The 24,131-nt window shown below is 37.9% G+C and overlaps 1 protein-coding gene, 1 non-coding gene and 1 pseudogene across 2 annotated transcripts; 2 read left to right on the top strand and 1 right to left on the bottom strand.

The window, feature by feature from the left end:
* The first annotated feature begins 6,141 nt into the window (after positions 1-6,141).
* On the top strand, positions 6,142-8,362 carry LOC146937637 (uncharacterized; annotated as a pseudogene).
* Positions 8,363-12,824: 4,462 nt separating this feature from the next.
* Positions 12,825-13,444, bottom strand: LOC146937638 (uncharacterized). The gene is made up of 2 exons (XM_085749482.1): positions 13,331-13,444; positions 12,825-13,145 (listed from the first exon to the last, which is right to left on the bottom strand). Exons 1-2 carry the CDS (start codon positions 13,442-13,444, stop codon positions 12,825-12,827), a joined length of 435 nt encoding a protein of 144 aa, XP_085605608.1.
* Positions 13,445-23,152: 9,708 nt separating this feature from the next.
* LOC146937639 (small nucleolar RNA R71) lies at positions 23,153-23,259 on the top strand. Its single transcript, XR_015033800.1, has one exon. It is a non-coding gene; the product is annotated as a small nucleolar RNA R71 (small nucleolar RNA).
* The last annotated feature ends 872 nt before the right edge of the window (positions 23,260-24,131 follow it).

Consider the following 24,131-nt stretch of genomic DNA (forward strand, 5'->3'; position numbering starts at 1 on the left):
GTCTGTATCTGATTTGTATTGTGAGCACCTCTGATTGTATATCAAGTGTTCAACCTCAAACATTTTTCTTTGTAATCTTGTTTGATTAGAAGTCTCTTGCAGTTGTGCTTGAGCAATAGAAGTCTCTTGATTGTGTTCAGGAGCATAGGAAGTCTCTTGCTTGTGTGCTTGAGCAATTTGAAGTCTCTTGCTAGTTTTAGCAGTGAGCAGTTGTAATCAGATATTACATTATAGTGAACTCTCCATGGAAGTGTAAGGGGGACAAGACTACTTCCGGTTTGTGGAAGGAACCTGTATAATTGTTTTGTGTCTTTCTTCTCCTCTCTCTCTGTTTTATCCGCTGCATTTAGATCCTGAATGCCACTTCAAAAGCAGTCTCTACTTGCTTCCGGCCAGTGTGTTTCAGCTTAGGAGAAATGAAGAAAAATCTAACACAATTCAACCCCCCCTTCTTGTGTTTTTCTCACCTTCAATTGGTATCTAGAGCCTTGTTCTGTTGTCTTAACACTTAACAGTGTAACAGAAAAAGATCTGAGAAAAACATGTCTGGTGAATCCTCCAACTCTGGTTCCGGTTAAACGAACAACAATGCTGTTCCATATGACTATGATGATAGGAAGAAATCTAATTTTGGAAAGATTCCTAAGTTCAATGGAGATCCTGAAGAATTTTTTTGGTGGAAAACCAACTTCTACAGCTATGTCGTGGGTTTAGATGAAGAACTATGGGACATACATGAAGATGGTGTTGGTGACTTGATCCTTGATGAAGAAGGAGTTGCTGTTGATAGAAAGAAACATACTCCTGCTTTGAAGAAACTTTACAAGAAGCATCATATTATCAGAGGAGCACTTGTCACTGCTATACCTAAAGCAGAGTATATGAAGATGAGTGACAAATCCACTGCTAAAGCAATGTTTGCTCCTCTCTGTTCTAACTATGAAGGCAGCAAGAAGGTCAAAGAAGCAAAAGCTCTAATGCTTGTTCATCAGTATGAGCTGTTCAAGATGAAGGATGATGAAACTATTGAGGAAATGTACTCAAGGTTTCAAACCTTAGTCGCTGGACTACAAATACTGAAGAAGAGGTATGTTTCTTCTGATCATGTTAGCAAGATACTAAGAAGCTTGCCTGCTAGGTGGAGACCTAAGGTTACTGCTATTGAGGAAGCTAAAGATTTAAACATTTTAAGTGTTGAAGATCTTGTCAGCTCTCTCAAAGTTCATGAGATCAGTCTTAATGAACATGGTCTGCTAAAAAGAGTAAATCTATAGCTCTACCATCTAAAGGGAAATCATCAAAAGCTCTTAAAGTTATTGAATCTGAAGATGAGTCACCTGATAGAGACTCTGAAGAAGATCCTACTGGAAGATGACTATGCTTTCCAACAAGCTTGATATCTGGCAAGGAAGAACAGGAAGTTTCTAAGCAAGAGAGGTGGTTACAAAAGCTCCAAGAAAGAAGATCAAAAGGGATGCTTCAACTGTAAGAAGCCTGGACATTTCATTGCGGATTGCCCTGATCTTCAGAAGGAGAAGTCAAAGGATAAGTCAAAGAAATCAAGTTTCAACACAAGGAAATTCAGAAAGCAGATTAAGCAGATTTTAATGGCAACCTGGGAAGATTTGGATAGTGAATTTGGGTCTGAAAAGGAAGAAGCTAAAGAAGATGTTAATGTAGCTATGGGGTTAGTGGCTACTGAGACTTCAGAAGCAGATCCTGACTCAGACTCTGAAGATGAAAATGAGGTATATTCTAAAATTCCCAGAGAAGAACTTGTTGAGTCACTTAAAGAACTCCTTACACATTTTGAACTGAGAACTAATGAGTTGAAAGATTTAAAAGAAAAATATGTTGATTTAATGAAACAACAAGAATCAACTCTATTGGATCTAAAAGCTTCTGAAGAAGGACTTAGAGGCTTTGACTTCATTTGTAAAACTTATAAAGAGAAGATCAAGTATCTTTGTCAGAAGCTACAAGAAAAGTGTAATGGAAAGTCTTTAAGCAAGTATGAAATTGCTCTTGAAGATTTTATTATATCTGGTATGGACAGAAGCAAAGTTGCTTCAATGATTTACAACATTTACAGAAACAATGACAAAGGGATTGGATTTTCAGGAGGGAAACCTAATGAAATCAGTCTCAAAGAATGTTGTGAATGCATCAAGGAAGGATTGAAAACCTTCGTTGTACTTGAAGGTGCTAAGTTGGAAACTACTATTCAATCAGAACCTGAAGCTTCTAGCTCTAAGGCTAAGATTACCTCAAAGCCAAATAACTTTAAGCCAAAGGCAGTGATCAACTCTGATTCTAAGACTTCAAAGATCAGGATTCTAAAGAGATCAGAACCTGTTCCTCAGAGTCTGTTGAAACCTAAATCTGAGGTCCTGAAGTCTAAGTTTTAGAAGAAAACAGTTACTGCTCCTGGGAAATCAAAACCAAAGGGTGATAAACCTAAGGTAATGTTTAACCAAAAGCTACCAAACTTACAACACAAGGTACAAGAAGTGAAGAGTTAAACTTCTAGTACTAACTTGAAAAGACCCATAAAACAATGGGTACCTAATTCTGAAAATGTCAGTACTGCAGATATGTCTAAAAGCAAAGGAAAAACAAAAATCATGGTACCTAGTTAGCGGTTGCTCAAGGTATATGACAGGAGAGAAGTCTATGTTCCTCACCCTCACTATGAAAGAAGGAGGAAGTGTGAAGTTTGGAGGCAACCAGTCTGGCAAGATCATTGGTACGAGAACTATTGGTAACTCCTCTATCTCAATCAATAATGTGTGGTTGGTAGATGGTCTTGAACATAACCTTTTGAGCATTAGTCAATTTTGTGACAATGGTTATGATGTGATGTTTTAAAAGGCCAACTGCACTGTAATTAACAAAGAAAACAAATCCATAATATTCAAGGGAAATAGAATGGAGAATGTCTATAAAATTAACTTCTCTGAACTGGTTGACTAGAAGGTAATTTGCCTTTTGTCAGTGAATGATAAGAAATGGATGTGGCACAGAAGGTTGGGACATGCTAACTGGAGATTAATCTCTAAGCTTAGTAAGTTACAACTTGTCAAAGACCTACCAGACATTGACTATCATTCAGATGCACTTTGTGGTGCATGCCAGAAAGGGAAGATTGTGAAATCATCTTTTAAAACAAAAGATATTGTCTCCACCTCCAGACCCTTAGAATTAATCCATATTGATTTATTTGGACCAGTTAGCACTGCATCCTTATATGGAAGTAAATATGGATTGGTTATTGTTGATAATTACAGCAGATGGACTTGAGTAAAATTCCTGAAAAGTAAGGATAATGCTTATGATGTATTCATCAAATTTTACACTCAAATACAGTCTGAAAAGGAAATGAAGATTTTAAAAGTAAGAAGTGATCATGGTGGAGAATTTGAAAATGAGCCATTTGAAATCTTTTGTGAAAAACTTGGAATTGTCCATGAATTCTCTTCTCCTAGAACTCCATAACAAAATGGGGTTGTAGAAAGAAAGAATAGAACTTTACAAGAAATGGCTAGAACCATAATTCATGAAAACAATTTGGCTAAACATTTATGGGCAGAAGCAGTGAATACAACATGTTATGTCCAAAATAGAATCTATATCAGACCTATCTTGGAGAAAACAACATATGAACTCTTTAAGGGAAGAAGACCCAATATCTCTTACTTTCATCAATTTGGATGTATATGTTACATTCTAAATAACAAGCTATACCTAAAGAAATTTGATGCCAAGGCCCAAGGAGGAATCTTTTTAGGTTACTCTGAAAGGTCAAAGACATACAGAGTGTATAATTCAGAAATAATTTGTGTTGAAGAATCAATGCACGTTAAATTTGATGACAAAGAGCCTGGAAGTAAAACTCCAGAGCAAGATGAAAGTTTTGCAGAGATACAGGTTCTTGAAGATACTCCAGAACCTGATCAGATAGCTGAATCTGAAGTCAGTCCAGAAGCTGAACCCACCTCAGGAGCACAAGATGATGTTGCTTCTGATGAAGCTCAAGATGGCTCTCAGCAAGCTGATCAATCCAAGAATACTTTCAAGTGCAAGTCTTCACATCCTGAGGATCAAATCATTGGAAACAAAGAGAGTCTCAGAAGAACAAGATCATATTTTAGACAAGAAGAGTCTATGATAGGACTGTTATCAGTGATTGAACCTGCTACAGTTGATGAAGCACTTTCAGATGATGGATGGATACTAGCTATGCAGGAAGAGCTTAATCAGTTTCAAAGGAATGATGTGTGGGATCTGGTACCCAAACCTCAGCATAAGAACATTATTGGAACAAAATGGGTATTTATAAACAAGCTGAATGAACTAGGAGAAGTCATCAGAAATAAAGCAAGACTTGTTGCACAAGGTTACAGTCAACAAGAAGACATTGATTATACTGAAACATTTGCTCCAGTTGCAAGATTGGAAGCAATCAGGTTACTTCTTTCCTATGCAGTTAATCATGGCATAATATTATATCAAATGGATGTTAAGAGTGCATTTCTTAATGGAGTCATTGAAGAAGACATGTTTGTCAAGCAACCACCTGGTTTTGAGGATCTTAAGCATCCTGACCATATTTTTAAACTTAAGGAATCACTATATGGCTTGAAACAAGCTCCCAGAGCTTGGTATGATAGACTAAGTAATTTCCTGATCAAAAATGATTTTAAAAGAGGCCAAGTTGACACAACACTCTTCAGAAGGACTCTTGAGAAAGACATTCTTGTTGTGCAGATATATGTTGATGATATAATATTTGGTTCTACTAATGCATCTCTTTGCAAGGAATTCTCAAGGTTAATGCAGGAAGAATTTGAAATGAGTATGATGGGAGCGCTGAAGTTCTTCCTCGAAATTCAAATCAATCAAAGCAAGGATGGAGTCTATGTTCATCAAACAAAATATACTAAGGAGCTTCTGAAGAAGTTCAACCTGGAAGATTGTAAAGTGATGAACACTCCAATGCATCCAACCTGCACCTTAAGCAAAGAAGATACCAGATCAACAGTAGACCAGAAGCTGTACAAAGGTATGATTGGTTCCTTGTTATACCTCACTGCATCTAGGCCAGATATTTTATTCAGTGTATGCTTGTGTGCAAGATTCCAATCAGATCCTAAAGAATCTCATTTAACTGCTGTTAAGAGAATCTTCAGGTATCTGAAAGGAACAACTAATCTTGGACTCCTCTATAGGAAATCCTTAGATTATAAGTTGGTTGGATTTTGTGATGCTAATTATACTGGTGATAGGATTGAAAGAAAGTCAATCAGTGGCAATTGTCAATTTCTGGGTGATAATCTTATATCCTGGGCTAGCAAAAAACAATCAACTATTGCTATGTCTACATCATAAGCAGAATACATTTCAGCTGCAAGTTGTTGTACACAACTACTTTGGATGACATCAGTTGGAAGACTATCAGATTAATGCTAACAGTATTCCCATTTATTGTGATAACACTGCTGCTATTTGTTTGTCTAAAAATCCAATTCTACATTCAAGAGCCAAGCATATTGAAATAAAACACCATTTTATCAGAGACTATGTTCAAAAAGGAATTTTAGATATACAATTCATTGATATTGAGAATCAATGGGCTGATATATTTACTAAGCCTTTAACTGTGGAAAGATTTGATTTTATAAAGAAGAATTTGAACATGAACTTTGTGTTTAATTAAAGTTTGCTTGCTCCTGAATAAGAATTTAGGTTCTGAAGTCTGTTCAGAAGCTATGGTCCATCAGAAGCTCATCATTGAGGTTCTGAGGAAAACGTGCTTCTGATGATGACTCCGACATCTGAAGTCTAGAAGCTGGGTTTTGTGCTCCTAAATAGCAGAGTTAGTGGAAACGCTGGAAGTTACTTTTTGTGACACATGACCCACTAACTTGGCAGTTACTCTGAGAACTTCTGACGTGGCTTATGTGTACTGGTGTATAACTTAAGAGGGCAATGCTGATTATAGCTTTGAAAATACTTTCACGCGCCACCCCTTTGTCATTAATGCTGTGTTTGTTTGTCTCCTTCCTGAATTGCAAATGTTTTACCCAAAACACTTAGACAATTCACACACTACTCACTTCATAACAAACATTTTTCTCATCAATGGCATCATCAAGTTCGCAACAAGATATCCCTGAATCAATATCCAACATGCAAGAAGATATTCCAGAATCAAATATGCAAGATGCTCCTGCATACGAGATTAAGGGAAGGACAATGTCCTTAGAAGAATGGCAGTTGAGGATTCAAACGGAGAATCCTGTGGACTTTGAGTCGTTAGCATATCACGGATGTGATATCAGAAGCTATTATAAAGAACAAGGGCTGATGAACTACTTCAATATGTTGAATGGTCCAACGTATAAAACACTGGAAAGGCACTTCGGGGTAAGAGCCTCTGTGTACGATAAAGCAGCTTCTGAGGTTGAAGAACAAGAAAATGTTCTACTTAATCCTATGTTGGCTGGGAAATCAAGAGAAGAAATGGGGCTAGAACCATTCAGATGCACATAAATCAGGTCAAGCATTATGGGGATTCCTGTGTACATATCTCAAGAAGCTATAACATCTGTTCTCAGGAGAGATGCTACTGGAAAATACTCAGGATTGGAGATACTCAATCCAAAGAACAACCCCTGGAACGAAATTGTTAATCAGTCTATGTACAGCTCCAATAAGCCAAGAAAGTATGTTGATTTGAGCATTGAGAAGAAGATGCTCCTGAAGATCCAAAACGAAAATCTGTTTCCAAAAGGTGGTGGCAGTGATCAACCCTCTTTGGGACATCGAGTTTTCCTTCACCATTTCATTCAGAAGGAAAAGGTCAATATGCCCAAGTACATTTTCAAACACATGATGAAGGAACTTAGGGAGAGTCAACTAAAAGACAGATGCTGGGTTCCCTATGGTAGACTGATATCAGAAATCCTTCACCAAGGAGGGATTCTGAGAGCTCTCAGTGGAGTTAACTTCTTCACTGACAAGCAGCTGGAAACAGAAACTGGAAAGGTCATCAATGGGAAAACTCTCAGGAACATGTCTCTTATTCCCAAGGATGCCTACAAGAAGCTAAACACTGACATCAGTGAGTCAAGAGCTATGTCAAATCTGATGGAGAATTTCCCTCCAATCTGCAAGAAGGACCCCATTGAGGTTCAGATGCACTTCATCACTGATCACTTCCAAACATATGGTGAAGTTATCAGACTTGAAGATGTGCCAGAGGAGAGGTATGGAGGAGCACTCTCTGTTGCCAAGAGCAGGAAATCCAAGAGGAAGGTGACCTCTAAGGAAGAGTATCTTGAAGAGGAACAACCTTCTAAGAAATCCAAGAAGGAGAGAGTCTCTGGCAAGCTCAAAATTGGTGGTTCTGGTGTGCCATCAATTCAGGAGGAGGTTCAGGACCTAAACCCTGAAGTGGTTCTGAACAAGAAGACAAGGAGTGGCAAAACTACTGCTTCTTCAACTCAAATTGCTCCTGATCAGCCTCCTGTGCCTAAGAGGAAGAGAAAGCCAATTGTTAGAAAGCTTACATAATCAGTGTATGTCACTGAAGAAGTAGAAGGTGTTGAAGCTGCTACTGGTTTGGTCACCAGAGAGCAAGAGAAAGAAAGCTGAGGATGTTGCTGCACTCCAGAAGGCTCTGGAGATTGCAAAGGAAATAGAAGTTCCTGCATCAAGCATAGCAAGGGAAGATGCTGGTGATATTGCTCAAGAGGTTGTGAAGGCTAGTGAAGTTGTGCAAGAGCTAGCAACTTCAGAAGGTGGGAATATGTTGATGACAGTGAAAGCTGGAGAAGATGTCCAGGAGGACAATACTGCTGAGCCAGAAGCTGTTGATGAACAAGGTAATCTTGATCTCTCATATACTAATGATGTAATAGATGTAGAATCTGATTCCACTCAATTATCACCTTCCCAATCCACATCCTCATCATCATCCACATACACAGATGATATACCTTTAGGTCAAATCTACAAAATCAAAAACATAAAGTCTAAAACCAACATTTCTCATGAACCTGTTAGAACAGACATAGATGAGAGAATTATTGGTCTATCTCAAAGAAAAGCAGATCTCTACAATAGATTTCCTGTTAGCAATAATCCTTTAAGACCACCAATGATTCAACCACTAAACACGGTTCCCTCTGATGAGAATATTGAACCTTCATCATCATCTCAATTTCCTTCATTCAACCAAACCCAAGACACATCTGTCTTAGATAATTTGGTCAGTCACTACTCTGGTGAACTGCCAAATGATGAGCCTACTTCACACAAAGCCTCTGAAGTTGCTTCTGAAGCAGTTGCTTGCTTATGAAGAAGTCACTTTAGAAAACCCCCAACAACAAACACCAAACCCACAGATGGCCTCAATAAGTAGCTCTGATCATGTCACTTGCCCTGAACATGTTTCTCCATCTGAGCATGTTTCTATACCTGAGTATATTGTTCCTGAACACTATGTTTCTGGACAAATCTTAACACCCACCATTCCTGAAACAATCAGTGAACCTGACAACATAATCACATCAGATGCTACTGATATGGAGATTGAGCAATTTGTCTCCAATGTGGTTATAGAGTTTGTTTCTGATCAACCATCAACCAGCAACACTCAACCTCAGACCACAACAAACAGCCAAACATCAACTTCTCATCTTCAATTAGTACCTGTTAAACCTATAAAGATACCCTCACTACCTACCATTTTCCTTGATTCTACTTTATTGCAAAATGTATGTGAGAGTATAGGTTAGGAGCTGGTCGAACTTATTGAAGAGAGGAATAATTTTGTCCATCAAGAGAGCTATGAGAAGCAATGGAAAAGATTAAAGGAGAGAGTTGACTTTGTCTTGTCAGAACTTCAAAGGACTTGCATAGATGAACAAGACTTAGCTCAGCAACAGCTCCAAGACTGGCTAAGAGGCATAGACAACAATCTGCAAAAAGTAAGGATTCTCAAAACATGGGTGCAGAGTCCTCCAAGCCTAAAAGGAAGGGAAGTTACAGACTTTATTCCTTCTGGTGTGCATCCAAAGGATCTGGATCTAAGCTTTTTATGCAACATTAACTTCAAGTCAGCATCTGGAAGTCTGGACTTGTTGAACAGAAATGCTTCTTTGGAATCTGAGAACAGAAAGCTGAAGAAAGAGCTCATGGAACAGAAGCTACTCATGCTTGAGTATAAGTCTTCTACTGAAGCAAAGCTAGAAGAAGCTAAAGAAGCCTTGAGAGAAGCTAAAATCAGAGAAGTGAATCTGATACAGAGCAATGAAGCCTTCAAGCTTGAGATGAAGAATCAGCAGGAAGCTATGCAGAAGAAGCAAGATGAAACTCAACTAATGATCAGACAGATGATGGAAATGATGAACAAACAAGCCAACCGTTAGTTGCACACATTTAGCTTGTTTAGTTTTAGTTTCTTTTTCTTTCTTTTTTGCCCTGATATTATTTTTTTGCTTCTGTCTTCAAATACTTTTTGCTTCTGAACTTATTGCGCTCCTGATCAATTCTATATACTTCTTAATTATATTGTCATGCTCTGATTATATGTTTTTGCTCTGATATATTTCTCGTATTTATGCTCTGACATATATTTGCATGTGTGCTCTGATATTATTATGTGTTTTGTGCTCTAATTATAGAATATTTTCTCACTATCTTTTTCTTACTTCATTCTTTCTTTTTGTCTTTAGTTTTTAAAATTTTTGTTGATGACAAAAGGGGGTGTAGTATGTATAGTATTTAAAGGCTCTGAGCCCCATTAATTTAAAATCAAAATTTAAATTAATAGGACCATCTTCTTATCTCTTAGTCCATTTTAATGGGAGAATATTCTGAGAGTTATTATGTTTTTAATGATAAATTTAATTAACTTGAATAGGACTCAGGGGGAGCTTACAAACCTCACCTTAAGAACTATTAGACTCAGGGGGAGCTTGCAAACCTCATACCCTTAAAGTCAACTTGTTAATTGAATTAACAACAATTGCACATTTTAAATACTATTGTTTGTCATCATCAAAAAGGGGAAGATTGTTGGAACAAAATGTGTTTAACTATGAACCTTGAGAGTTTTGATGATAACAAGGTATTAAAAATTGTCAATTGGACTAGAAAATATTTGTTCAAGTATACAGGACCATAGTCAAAAATTTACATCTTAAATAGGTTCTGGATGAACAAAAGAGAGCTAAGAAATCAACAAAAAGGAAGCTTAAAGGCGTCTGAAGAGAAGTGCTCCTGAAGACAAAAGTGCTTCTGAAGTGATGACATCATCAGAAGCAAGTTCATCAGAAGCAACCTCATCAGAAGCTGAAATTCACCAGAAGCTGAAGTTCATCAGAAGGAAGAATTAATGCTTCAAAAGCTGTTTAATGGATTCGAAAGCAATGCAGAAGACTGGGAATACAAAGCAACGACCATTTTGAGAAGATTTGAAGGCATTGGATGCTTATCTTCAAAAAGCGTTGACAAAGTACAATTGTATGAAGTGTACAACCACTACCTCCACTACTCTGTTGTGTCTCTGCTACAAGACAAGAAAAACAGCTCTGCCTGCAACGATGTTCCTTCACAATGGGAATTGATTTGAAATTGATCCTTCATAGGACAACAACCAAATCAGGCAAAAGATCATTGGTGATTGATCAAAGCTTCAAACGACTCTTTTTGATGTGCTGGCAATTTCACAACGACTCTTTCACACCTCTATATAAAAGAGTGAAGACTTAGAGATTAGTAGATACTCAACAACAATTTACTAGCGCCAAAACTCTGCTGAAATTGTTCTGCAATCAAAGTTCACTTATAATTTCTGTTTTCAAGTTCATATCTTAGAAATTCTAGAGTCTTAAGAGTCTGTATCTGATTTGTATTGTGAGCACCTCTGATTGTATATCAATAGTTCAACCTCAAACATTTTTCTTTGTAATCTTGTTTGATTAGAAGTCTCTTGCAGTTGTGCTTGAGCAATAGAAGTATCTTGATTGTGTTCAGGAGCATAGGAAGTCTCTTGCTTGTGTGCTTGAGCAATTTGAAGTCTCTTGCTAGTTTTAGCAGTGAGAAGTTGTAATCAGATATTACATTATAGTGAACTCTCCTTGGAAGTGCAAGGGGGACATGACTACTTCCGGTTTGTGGAAGGAACCTATATAATTGCTTTGTGTCTTTCTTCTCCTCTCTCTTTTTTATCCGCTGCATTTAGATCCTGAATGCCACTTCAGAAGCAGTCTCTACTTGCTTCTGGCCAGTGTGTTTCAGCTTAGGAGAAACGAAGAAAAATCTAACACAATTCAACCCCCCTTCTTGTGTTTTTCTCACCTTCAAAATATTAAATAAATTATAGGCTTAAATGCTTTTTTGGTCCCTTAACTATTTATTTGGTATCGCTTTGGACCCTTAACTAAAAAAAAGATTGTTTTGGTATTTTATCTTTATCTTCGTTACCTGTTTTGGTCCCTTCCGTTAAATAAATTCAAAAAAACGTTAGGGTTTGTACCAACCCAGATTTTGGGACCAAAACGATACCAAATAAATACTTAAGGGACCAAAATAACATTTAAGTTTTTTTTATCATCTTCTTGTTCTTCATCTTCTTCCTTTCTCCTCTTCATCATTTTCTTCATCATCTTCAACACCTAACATCATCATACCCATAGAATATACCATCAACAACCAATTGTTTTTAGTTATCTTCATCTTCTTCTCTCCTCTTCTTCTTCATCTTCATCATATACATACACCTATCTTCAAACCCATAAAAAATAAAAAACTCAATTTTATTTTTGTAAATTTCAATCTTCATCTCTTCAAATTTATTACCAGAGCTACAAATTAAATATAACAATCGCAAAATCACCCATTGTGATTAAAAAACCTTACCTAAATCAAAACTTGTTGGATCAATTCTATATATTTCAATCACCAGGTTGATTTTCTGGAAATGAAAACAACAAGTTGAAGAAACACAAACAACATTAGGTCGTTTAATTGGTTCCAAATCAAACATATTTTTCTTCTTTTTTTTTTAGGTTCCAAATCAAACATTTTTTTCTTCTTCTTTTTTTTTTATTTTAAAAAAAGTAGATCTTTATGATCCAAATGAAAAAAATTGTGACTTTGGGTGAAGAAAGTGGTAAATGATGAAGCTTTGAGGTTCTGATGATATGTGGGTATGGTTTTGGTGATGCTGATGAAACAATTGGATTTATGAAGATTTCTGCAGAATTTGAACTCAATGTTATGTGTTGTTGTTAGAATATTTATGGGTATGATGATATTAGGTGGTGTTGTTAATAGTAGTGATGAGAGGATGAAGATGATGGTTATGGGGTAGTGATTTAAGAAGAAAACAATAGGCTGTTTTTATTTACCAGTTTTTTGATGAAGATTTAATGAAGATGATGAAGATGATGAAGGAAGAAGATGAAGAAAAAGAAGATGATAAAAAAAAAACCTAAATGTTATTTTGGTCCCTTAAGTATTTATTCGGTATCGTTTTGGTCCCAAAATCTGGGTTGGTACAAACCCTAACGTTTTTTTGAATTTATTTAACGGAAGGGACCAAAACAGATAACGGAGATAAAGATAAAATACCAAAACAATCTTTTTTTTAGTTAAGGGACCAAAGCAATACCAAATAAATAGTTAAGGGACCAAAAGAGCATTTAAGCCTAAATTATATTAAAAGACACTAAAACTCAATAAAATAAATAAATACTAAATTAGGGTGTTACAACTCTCCCCCACTTAGAATATTTTCGTCCTAAAAATGTACCTCATTCAAATAACTCTGGATACGACTCCAGCATCTTACTCTCCAACTCCCACGTCAAACTCTCACCAGCCGCTCCTTCCCAAACGACTTTCACAAGAGGTATCTCCTTGCCTCTCAGCTTCTTCACCGCACAAGCTTCAATCCTCACGGGTAAGGTCTCAATCGTAAGATTGTCTCTCACTTGCACATCATCTCTTGGAATCAAATGAGATGGATCCGCAACATACTTTCGAAGTTGTGACACATGAAACACATCATGTAAGTTCGAAAGATGCGGTGGTAAACCCACCCTATACGTAACTGTCCCAACTCTTTCTGAAATCTGATACGGACCAATAACCTCAGAGTCAGTTTCTTTGATTTTAACGCACGTCCAACACCGGTCACATGAGTGACTCTTAAAAACACATGGTCTTCTTCTTGAAACTCAAGATCCTTCCTACGCTTATCATGATAACTCTTTTGCCTATTCTGCGACACCTTCATCTTTTCTCTAATCAACTTAACCTTCTCAGTAGTCTGTTGAACAATGTTCAGTCCCAGTACCACACTCTCACCGGACTCATACCAACACAACGGAGTTCTGCATCTCCGACCATACAACGCTTCGAACGGTGCCATCCCAATACTAGAATGGTAACTGTTATTATAAGTGAACTCGATCAATGGAAGATGACTATCCCAAGTTCCTCCTTGCTCAAGTACACAAACCCTCAACAAGTCCTCCAACGACTGAATTGTCCTCTCCGTCTATCCATCTGTCTGCGGATGATACGCCGAACTCAAACTCAACTTAGAACCCAACGCCTCCTGCAAACTCTTCCAAAATCTAGAAGTAAATCTTGGATCTCTATTTGATACAATACTCGACTGAACACCATGTAGCTTCACAATCTCACGAATATAAATCTCCGCCAACTGAGATACAGGAAAACTGATGTTAATCGGAATAAAATGGGCCGACTTCGTCGGTCTATCCATAATTACCCAAATCGCATCATGTACTCTTGGAGTATTCGACAAACTCGTCACAAAATCCATGGATATTCTATCCCACTTCCACTTTGGAATATCTAAAGGGGTCAACAACCCAGCAGGTTTCTGGTGTTCAACTTTTGACTTTTGACAAATTAAACACGCATATACGAATTGTGCCACATCTCGCTTCAACCCGGACCACCAAAATAACTTCTTCAAATCATAATACATTTTTGTAGCTCCCGGATGAATACTCAAATTGCTTCTGTGACTTTCTTCCAGAATCATCTTTTTCATTTCTGTATCATCAGGAATACAAATTCTACCCGAAACCGCAACACTCCTTGATCATCAACTTTAAAGTCACTATCTTCAGCCTGATTGTTCCCAACCATTAAATCTACCAACTTCACATCTACCTTTTGAGCTTCTTTGATACTATTCAAAAATTCACTGTTGATCTTCAACATTCCTAATTTCACACCATGCGTTGACACTTCACAAACCAAACTCAAGTCTCTGAACTGTTCAAGCAACTCCAACTCTTTAACCATCATAGCAGACATATGTAATATTTTCCTACTTAAAGCATCTGCAATGACATTAGCCTTACCCGGATGGTAATTCAACCCGAATTCATAATCCTTTAGCAATTCAAGCCACCTTCGCTGCCTCATATTTAATTCTTTCTGGTCAAATAAATACTTCAGACTTTTATGATCGCTGAACACTTTAAATCTAGAGCCATACAGATAATGCCTCTAAATTTTAAGTACAAAAACTACTACAGCTAACTCTAGATCATGGGTAGGATAATTACGTTCATGAATCCTTAGCTGCCTCGATGCATAAGCTACTACTTTATTATCCTGCATAAGCAGACCACCTAAACCCAACTTAGGCGCATCACAGTACACAACAAATAGCTCGTCAGACTTTGTTAAAATCAAAATCGGAGCCATCGTCAAACGCTGCTTTAGTTCATTAAAACTATTCTCGCACTGAACATCCCACACAAAGGCTCTGTCAACTGAGTTAACGGAAGTGCTAACTTGGAAAATCCTTCAATAAATCTTCGGTAATAACCAGCCAAACCCAAAAGCTTCTAACTTTTGTAACCTACTTCGGAGTCTCCCATTGCGATACTGCATCAACCTAGATGGGTCTACAACAATACCACTACCAGAAATAATATGACCAAGAAAACTCACCTCGTTCAACTAGAATTCACACTTTGATAACTTGGCATATAACTTCTTCTCTTTCAACACTTGCAAAACAATTCTCAAATGCTCGACATGTTCCTCCTCAGACTTGGAGTATATCAGAATATCATCTAAAAACACAACAACAAATCGATCCAAATAAGCTTGAAAAATACGATTCATATATTCCATAAACACTTCCAGCGCGTTAGTAACACCGAAAGGCATCACTGAATATTCGTAATGTCCGTAACGTGTCCTAAAGGCCGTCTCCTGAACATCCTCATCTTTCACTTTGATATAGTGATAGCCTGATCTTAAGTCAATCTTACTGAACACACGTGCACCCACTAACTGATCCATCAAATCGTCGATCCTCGGAAGTGGATACCTTTTCTTTATTGTCACTTTGTTCAACTGCCGGTAATCTATACACAACCTCATGCTACCATCATTCTTCTTAACCAATAACACCGGCGCTCCCCAAGGCAACACACTCGGCCTTACAAACTTCTCATCAAGCAAATCTTCTTACTGCTTTTTCAACTCAGCTAATTCGGAAGCTGACATACGGTAAGGTGCCATGGAAATAGGTTTCGTAGCGGGAATAAGATCAATAGAAAATTCCACTTCCCTCTCTGGCGGCACATCAGGAATTTCATCAGAAAATACTTCTGGAAATTCACACACCACTTGCAACTTATCAATCACTGCTTGATTCTCAATAGACAGGGACGCCATCAAAGAAAACATTTGGATTCCATCACGCATTAACTGTTTCAACTGCTTAGTAGTCAAGAACTCAGTTTCTCCTTCTTCTTCGGCAGAAGAAAAACGCATTGTCTTTCTAAAACAATTAATATGTGATAGGGCCAAACCGCAAGTGCACGGCCTATCGAAGTAATAGTAGTAAGTAAGAGTATCGTTCCGCTAGGGAGTTGGTCAATCTAATTAACTTTTAGATATTGATTAGAGGAGAAAGAATTAAGAAGTTGGAGAGTGCAGTTTTTGAAAGTAAATAACAATGATAATAAAAAGCCTCGGGATCATTGGTTCATCATAATAACGAATCTTTTCACAAGCAAGCCTTAAACTTATAATTAAACGTTAATCCTAATTACTAAGGACAAGTTTCTCTTTAGCATATCACAGCTCCTCTCGAAGTCAGTGAGTGTATCCCTCCAACAACCACACCTATTCTCATGGGTGATTGCCTTTGGGACCCTTGAAGATCGAAACTTTATGTGTCCCAAGGTTTGCTAGACTATTCTCATGTTTCGCAAACCTTGTCTAAATTCACTTGATCGGATATCAAAGCTCCGCGTTCGCTTTATGAATTGATATCTGTGATGATGAATTAACCATTATCAAACCCTCCGCGTTCGCTTCCACAGTTTGATAATAATTAATTCATGTTAAAACGGTGAATTTAGATTAGGAATTAGGGTAACAATTAATTAAGGTTTAAGACTTGGCTTGATCCGGATTACGTCATTAGACTTATCCAACGATCCCAAGACAAAGAAGTCTACTCACTCATGTTCATCGTAGACATGGGGGAAGAAGAGAGAATGCGATAAAAGTAAATTGCAAAGGAAGTAAAAGGAAATAAAGACTTTATTGAAATAGCAATTGAAATAAACAAAGTAAAACGTCCTTGTTTATGGTGGAGAGCTACTCTATTTATAGCTTTACAATCGACTTAGAAACTAAGCAACTAAAAGGGTAAAACAGTAAAGCTGCAACAGGGTAACTTGGGCCCGAAGAAAAAGCAGCAAAAGAGGCTCTGGGAGGTGGCACGGCCGTGCCACATGTTGGCACTGGCCGTGCCAAGCTTCTGACTTGGTGGGAACATATTTTTGTCCCGTATCTTCGTATTCTTGCGCTGTATTTGTTCCAGTCCTCTTTCTTTTGCTCCAAGACACCTTCCACCATATATTTATTCCTAAAATAAAATAAAACACAATTTGAAGTAAAATATTCTAAACTAAAATAAAATGCAATAAAATAAAATCAAATCTAAAATAAAACTAAACTAAATAAGGCAATAATTAATACTATCTATGACTCATCAAACTCCCCCACACTTGAATCTTTGCTTGTCCTCAAGCAAAAGGCAGCAAACATAGTAGCAACAAAAGATTTGATTATGGCAATATTAAGAACAAATGTCTCAAAAGAAAGGCCTTGCCTCAAGTACACTAATTACAATTTCAAATACTTCTCATGAACCTATTCTACCCAACATCAAGTCTCAAGTGAGTGTGTGTGTGCAGTCCAACCCTTTTCTTGCTCCTGTATAAGACAGATATTATGAGGAATAGGTTCTATCCTCAGTGCTAAAGTAACCGAGAAAAGTCTTTTCTTCATTTCATATAAGAGTGATGGGAATTTGAGTTAAACATTAAATTAGATATAACAATTAAGCACAAGGGGCTGCAGATGCTTAGGGGTTATCTATCCTCGTAGGGAGTCTTCTCGGATGTAATTGTCCTTTCCCCCTAGATTCAAAATCACCCTAAGTAGTGCTGCAAAATTATTGTTTGTTTCATCTCCGCGTAGGAAGTCTTTTTGGATGTAATTGTCCTTTCCCCCTAGCATTGATGAATTTGTTTCACTTTAGGTTCAAATTAAGGAGTCACCACCACAATTAGGAAGTTAGGGATTGTCCTTTCCCCCACATGTTGGTGCCATTCTCCCGCCCCATTTAACATTAACAAATTAATAAGAATATAACAATTAAGAACAATTTGATTAATTTTCCCACACAAACTTATACTACTTTTACTCTTAAGACTTTAAAGGGTCTAAGTTAACACTAAAGATAGAACGTGTTCCTTAAAATACCTATTCATACATTTACTCAAGGATTGCAACCGGGTGCTTTTCTCATTGGAGAATTTTCACAATAAAACATGATATGGGTATAGCAAGAACATAAGAAACACAAGAAACTATTTTCATGTACAAGAAGCAACCTAAAGAAGAGACAAAACAAAAATTTTCATGCCATATTTACATTAAAAACAAGCTACAAGTCATGCCTCTTGCTATAAAAACAAAACAAAAGAATAAAGTTCAAGGGAGTTTGGGAACACTACGACTCTAGACACTTTATTAGGCCCCCCCACACTTAGGGGAAGCATTGTCCTCAATGATTCAAAAGAAAAAGAAATTAAAAGAAGAAGAAGAAGAAGAAGAAAGAAGGGGTGCAGAAAGCTCACAGGGTGTTATAGATAGCAAAAAAAATGAATTTTTGGACTCTGTAAGCTGGCACGGCCGTGCCAACCTCAGCACGGGCCGTGCCAACATTCTGTGGCTGGCTCCTGATTTTTCTTTGAAAAACATGGCACGGCCGTGCCAACCTTAGCACGGGCCGTGCCAACCTTCTGGTTCCAGGGACTTCAATTTTTTTCATTTTCTTGAATCGTATTCGGACAATTACCTACAAAACAACTTAAAACAAAACGAAAGCAGTTAAATGCGTGGGTTGCCTCCCACGAAGCGCTCTTTTACCGTCACTAGCTTGACGAAAGATGCAAGAGTGGTTCCTCATGGAGGATCTAAGAGGGCTAGTATTGTTTCTTCTTCAACAGCTTCACCTGCATTGTAAATCTTTAGTCTTTGGCCATTAACTTTGAAAGGTCCAGTCTTTTCAGAAAAAATTTCAATTGCCCCATAGGGGTAAACAGTACGAACAGTGAATGGACCAGACCATCTTGATCTTAACTTACCTGGAAAAAGCCTTAGCCTAGAGTTAAAGAGCAGTACAAGGTCACCGCTCTTGAAGTTCCTTTTGAGGATATGCTTGTCGTGCCATTTTTTTGTTCGTTCTTTGTAAATACGGGCATTTTCATAGGCATCAATTCTAAGTTCTTCTAACTCACTTAACTGAAGTTTTCTCTTTTGACCAGCTAGATTGGGATCTAAGTTGAGGTTTCTTATGGCCCAATAGGCTTTATGCTCAAGTTCAACCGGAAGGTGACAAGACTTTCCATAGATTAGCTTAAAAGGTGTCATTCCAATTGGAGTTTTGTAAGCCGTTCTATAGGCCCAAAGAGCATCGTCGAGCTTACTTGACCAATCCTTCCTAGAGTTTGAAACTGTTTTTTCAAGAATGGCTTTTATTTGTCTATTGGAGACCTCAACTTGTCCACTAGTTTGTGGGTGATAGGGTGTAGCAATTTTGTGTTTCACTCCATACTTTTGTAAAAGTTTTTCGAAAAGTTTAGATATAAAGTGAGACCCTCCATCGCTTATTACAACCCTTGGCACTCCAAACCTTGGAAAGATGATCTTTTTGAAAAATTTTATAACAACATGTGCATCATTAGTGGGTGAGGCAACAGCCTCAACCCATTTGGACACATAGTCAACTGCCACCAATATGTATTGATTTCCAAAAGAAGAGGGGAAAGGTCCCATGAAATCAACACCCCATACATCGAAAATTTCGACTTCAAGAATGTTGTTTAAGGGCATTTCATTCCTCTTAGTAATGTTACCGGTGCGTTGACATTTGTCACATTTAGAAACGAATTTATGCACATCTTTGAAAAGCGATGGCCACCAGAAACCAGATTGAAGAATTTTGAAAGAGGTCTTTTGAGTACTGGCGTGGCCACCATAAGAAGAGGAGTGACAGTGGGTTAGAATACTACTTACCTCGTTTTCGGGAATGCATCTTCTGAAGATCCCGTCTGAGCCTCTTTTGAAAAGGTAGGGTTCATCCCAATAATAATGTTTGAGGTCATGGAAGAACTTCTTCTTTTGTTGGTAGCTCAATCCAGGTGGTAGTACTCCAGCTGCAAGAAAGTTAACAAAGTCTGCATACCAAGGTGCGTTAGTTTGTGCCAATAAGAAAAGTTGATCATCCGGAAAGGAATCATCCAGGGGTAGCTCATTCTCATTGGTCTCCCTAAGGCGGGACAAGTGATCAGCTACAACATTTTCGGTACCCTTTTTATCTCTTATTTCAAGGTCAAATTCTTGAAGGAGCAAAATCCATCGGATCAACCTCGGCTTGGCATCTTTTTTGTTTAACAAATATTTTATTGCCGAGTGATCTGTGTAAATGATGATTTTTGATCCTACCAAGTATGGCCGAAATTTGTCAATGGCATAAACTACCGCTAACAATTCTTTTTCTGTTGTGGCATAGTTTACCTGTGCCCCATCAAGGGTCTTACTTGCATAATAAATGGCATGCATCTTCTTGTCTTTTCTTTGTCCCAACACAGCCCCTACTGCATAGTCACTCGCATCACACATTATTTCAAAAGGCAAGTTCCAATCCGGTGGTTGTATGATAGGGGCAGTGACCAAAGCTTCTTTTAACCTGTAAAAAGCCTTTAGGCATGCATTATCAAACACAAAATCTGCATCCTTAAGGAGCAAGCTTGTTAGTGGCTTAGTGATTGAAGAAAAATCTTTAATGAAACGGCGGTAGAATCCCGCATGTCCTAGGAAGCTTCTAACTTCTTTGACCGAGGTAGGAGGAGACATTTTTTCAATAATTTCAATTTTTGCTTTATCTACCTCTATACCTCGCTCAGAGATTAAGTGTCCTAGGACAATTCCTTCTCTTACCATGAAGTGACATTTCTCCCAATTCAACACTAAGTTTACCTGTTCACATCTTTCCAAAACTTTTTCCAGGTTAGTCAAACAATTATCAAAACTAGATCCATGCACAGAAAAATCATCCATAAAGACTTCCATTATATCTTCAACAAAATCAGAAAAAATAGACATCATGCATCTTTGAAAGGTAGCGGGGGCATTGCAAAGACCAAAGGGCATTCTCCTATAGGCAAAGGTACCAAAGGGACATGTGAAAGTGGTTTTCTCTTGGTCATTAGGGTGAATGGGTATTTGGAAGAATCCAGAATAGCCATCTAAGTAACAAAAGTGTGAATGCTTAGCTAACCTTTCTAACATTTGGTCTATAAAGGGGAGTGGGAAGTGATCTTTACGGGTTGCTTTGTTAAGCTTCCTATAGTCAATGCACATCCTCCAACCGGTGACGGTTCTAGTTGCAATGGATTCATTTTTATCATTCTTAATAACTGTAAGACCACCCTTTTTAGGTACTACTTGAACCGGGCTAACCCATTTGGAATCAGAAATTGGATAGATAACACCTGCATCTAGGAGCTTTAAGACTTCTTTTTTCACAACTTCTTTCATGTTAGGATTTAGTCTTCTTTGGTGTTCAACGGAGGGCTTATAGTCCTCTTCAAGTAGTATCCTATGTGTACATAATGAGGGATTTATTCCTTTAATGTCATCAATGGTATAACCTATGGCCTTAGGGTATTTCTTGAGAACATAAAGCAATTTTTCAGTTTCTACCTCATTCAAGCTTGCATTCACAATAACAGGGTAGGTTGAGTTAGGGCCTAAGAATTCATACCTCAAGCTTGGTGGGAGTGGTTTAAGCTCCACCTTTGGCGCTTCCTTTGGTGAAGGGGTTGGTTCTTTTCCTATTAGCTCCTTTATGCCCACATTTTCCATAGGAGGAGTTCCATCTAACATCTTCTCATACTCTTTGGCGTCTTCATCTAGTTTTGTACCTGCATCACTAACCAAGCATACTTCCAAACCATCATGTGTAGTTGATGCCAAAGGGCACTCTTTCACACAATGGTCAATTATATCAAACATGTAACAAGAGTCTTTAATGGAAGGATTTTTCATTAGTTTAGCAAGTTCAAATTCAACAGTATCCTTACCAACATTAAATTCCAATTTCCCATGTTTAACATCTATTATAGCCCCAGCGGTAGCAAGGAAGGGCCTTCCCAAAAGTATAGGTACTTGGTTATCCTCCTCTATTTCCATCACAACAAAGTCCGTAGGGACGTAGATTTCTCCTACCTTGACAGGGACGTCCTCTATGATTCCAGCTGGATACTTAAGGGAACGATCTGCTAATTGTAGGGTCATCCTAGTTGACTTAAGCTCTCCCAATCCTAATCTCTCATAAAGAGATAGAGGCATCAAGCTGACACTGGCTCCTAAATCACACATTGCCCTCTTTACTATTTCAGACCCTATGACACAAGGTATTGAGAAACTTCCTGGATCCTTAAGCTTGGGTGGCAACTTATTTTGGATGATGGCGCTACATTCCTCCGTAAGGTTCACCGTTTCACTTTCCTCAATTTTTCTCTTTTTTGAAAGAATTTCTTTTAAAAATTTAGCATAGGTGGGCATTTGAGTTAGAACATCGGTGAAGGGAACGTCAACGTAGATTTTATTCATCATCTCAATGAACTTTTTAAATTGCTCATCAAGCTTAGACTTGGCAAATCTTTGAGGGAAAGGAATCTTTGGTTTGAAGGGAGGTGGTGTAACTTCCTCACTTTGTGGTTTCTCACTCTCTTCTTCAGCCATCTCACCTTGCGGTTCACTAGTCTCTTCCTCACTAGGTTTGACTCTTAAGGGGTCTTCTAATTGCCTACCACTCCTAAGTGTAACGGCGTTCATTCTAGGTTGGCAAAATTGAACAACTAGAGAGAGCTGAGCCTCTAAGACCTTATTGTGAGAGGAGATAGAGTCTACTTTTGATGTAAGTGAAACAAAAGAGTCATTCAAAAGTCTAGTTTGATTTGCAAGCTCTTTGAGCTGCTCGGATTGGTTAAGAAGATAATTTTCCATTAAAAGTTCAAGATTAGACTTTTGAATGACCTTTTGGTTATTAGCATAACTTGGTGGTGTCGTTCTTTGAACCAAGGGATTTTCATTAGGGCTTTGGTCAAGACTTACCCCTTGGTTGTTTTGAATAAAGTTTATTTGTTCAACACTACCTAGTTTGCATTCACTACATGTTTTACAAGGTGATGTAGGAGTAGTATCACTAACATTAAGTTTTTCAAATTTGTGTGTTAGTGCATCAATCCTAGAAGCAAGGTGGTCATAATTAGAGACTTCGTACATACCTGCTCTCTTTTTGGAGGGTGAAGATTTTGTAGTGATTTCTTCATCAGTCCATAGAAAGAGATTTCGAGCCATGTCTTCAATCAACGCATAGGCTGTTTCGAAGTCTTTGTTCATTAGAGCACCACCTGCGGCTGTATCAACAAAGATTTTAGTAGCATGAGATAAACCATTGTAAAAAGTGTGAATGATCAACCATTCCTCTAGTCCATGGAGGGGGCAAAGTTTAAGCATATCCTTAAAACGTCCCCATGAATCGTGAAGAGATTCCCCCTCTTTTTGAGTAAATTGAAAAAGCTTTGCCCTTAGTTGGCCAATTTTTGATGGGGGAAGGAAACGGATGAGAAATTCACGCTTCAATTGGTCCCATGAGGTGATGGAACCAACTCTTAGGGAATGGAACCAATTGAGAGCTTTATCTTTTAGAGAAAAAGGGAAGAGATGTAGTCTCAAGGTCTCTTGGTTTTTCTTATATGTTACGGTGAGCCGCCAAAAAGTTGAGATGTGGAGATTGGGATCCTCATCGGGGGATCCCGAAAAATAATTTTGCTGCACCATTTTAAGTTGGGCAGGCTTAATTTCAAAATCTTCATCTTCAACCGTTGGATACACAATAATAGCATATGGCTCTCCTATTGAAGGAGTCACGTATTCTTTAAGAGCACGTCTTTCAGCCATGTTTGGTATTATTTTTATGCTTTCCAAGAAGTTAATGATGAAGGAAAAAAAATAAAAAGAAAAAGAGGAAGAAGAAGAGAGAATTCTAATCACTAAGAAAAAGCTAATTAAATTAGTTAACTCCCCGGCAACGGCGCCAAAAACTTGATAGGGCCAAACCGCAAGTGCACGGCCTATCGAAGTAATAGTAGTAAGTAAGAGTATCGTTCCGCTAGGGAGTTGGTCAATCTAATTAACTTTTAGATATTGATTAGAGGAGAAAGAATTAAGAAGTTGGAGAGTGCAGTTTTTGAAAGTAAATAACAATGATAATAAAAAGCCTCGGGATCATTGGTTCATCATAATAACGAATCTTTTCACAAGCAAGCCTTAAACTTATAATTAAACGTTAATCCTAATTACTAAGGACAAGTTTCTCTTTAGCATATCACAGCTCCTCTCGAAGTCAGTGAGTGTATCCCTCCAACAACCACACCTATTCTCATGGGTGATTGCCTTTGGGACCC

This window comes from Medicago sativa, chromosome 3 (assembly GCF_051527215.1).
Source record: "Medicago sativa cultivar Bolivia chromosome 3, Bolivia_mono, whole genome shotgun sequence".
Lineage (NCBI taxonomy): Eukaryota > Viridiplantae > Streptophyta > Magnoliopsida > Fabales > Fabaceae > Medicago > Medicago sativa.

What these genes read in the sequence shown, in the direction of transcription:
- LOC146937638 (XM_085749482.1), bottom strand. Translation starts at nt 13,444, where the DNA reads ATGGCACCGTTCGAAGCGTTGTATGGTCGGAGATGCAGAACTCCGTTG. An exon ending in TTCAACAGACTACTGAGAAG is followed by an intron (nt 13,146 to 13,330) that starts GTTAAGTTGATT and finishes GGTCCGTATCAG; the next exon opens with ATTTCAGAAAGAGTTGGGAC.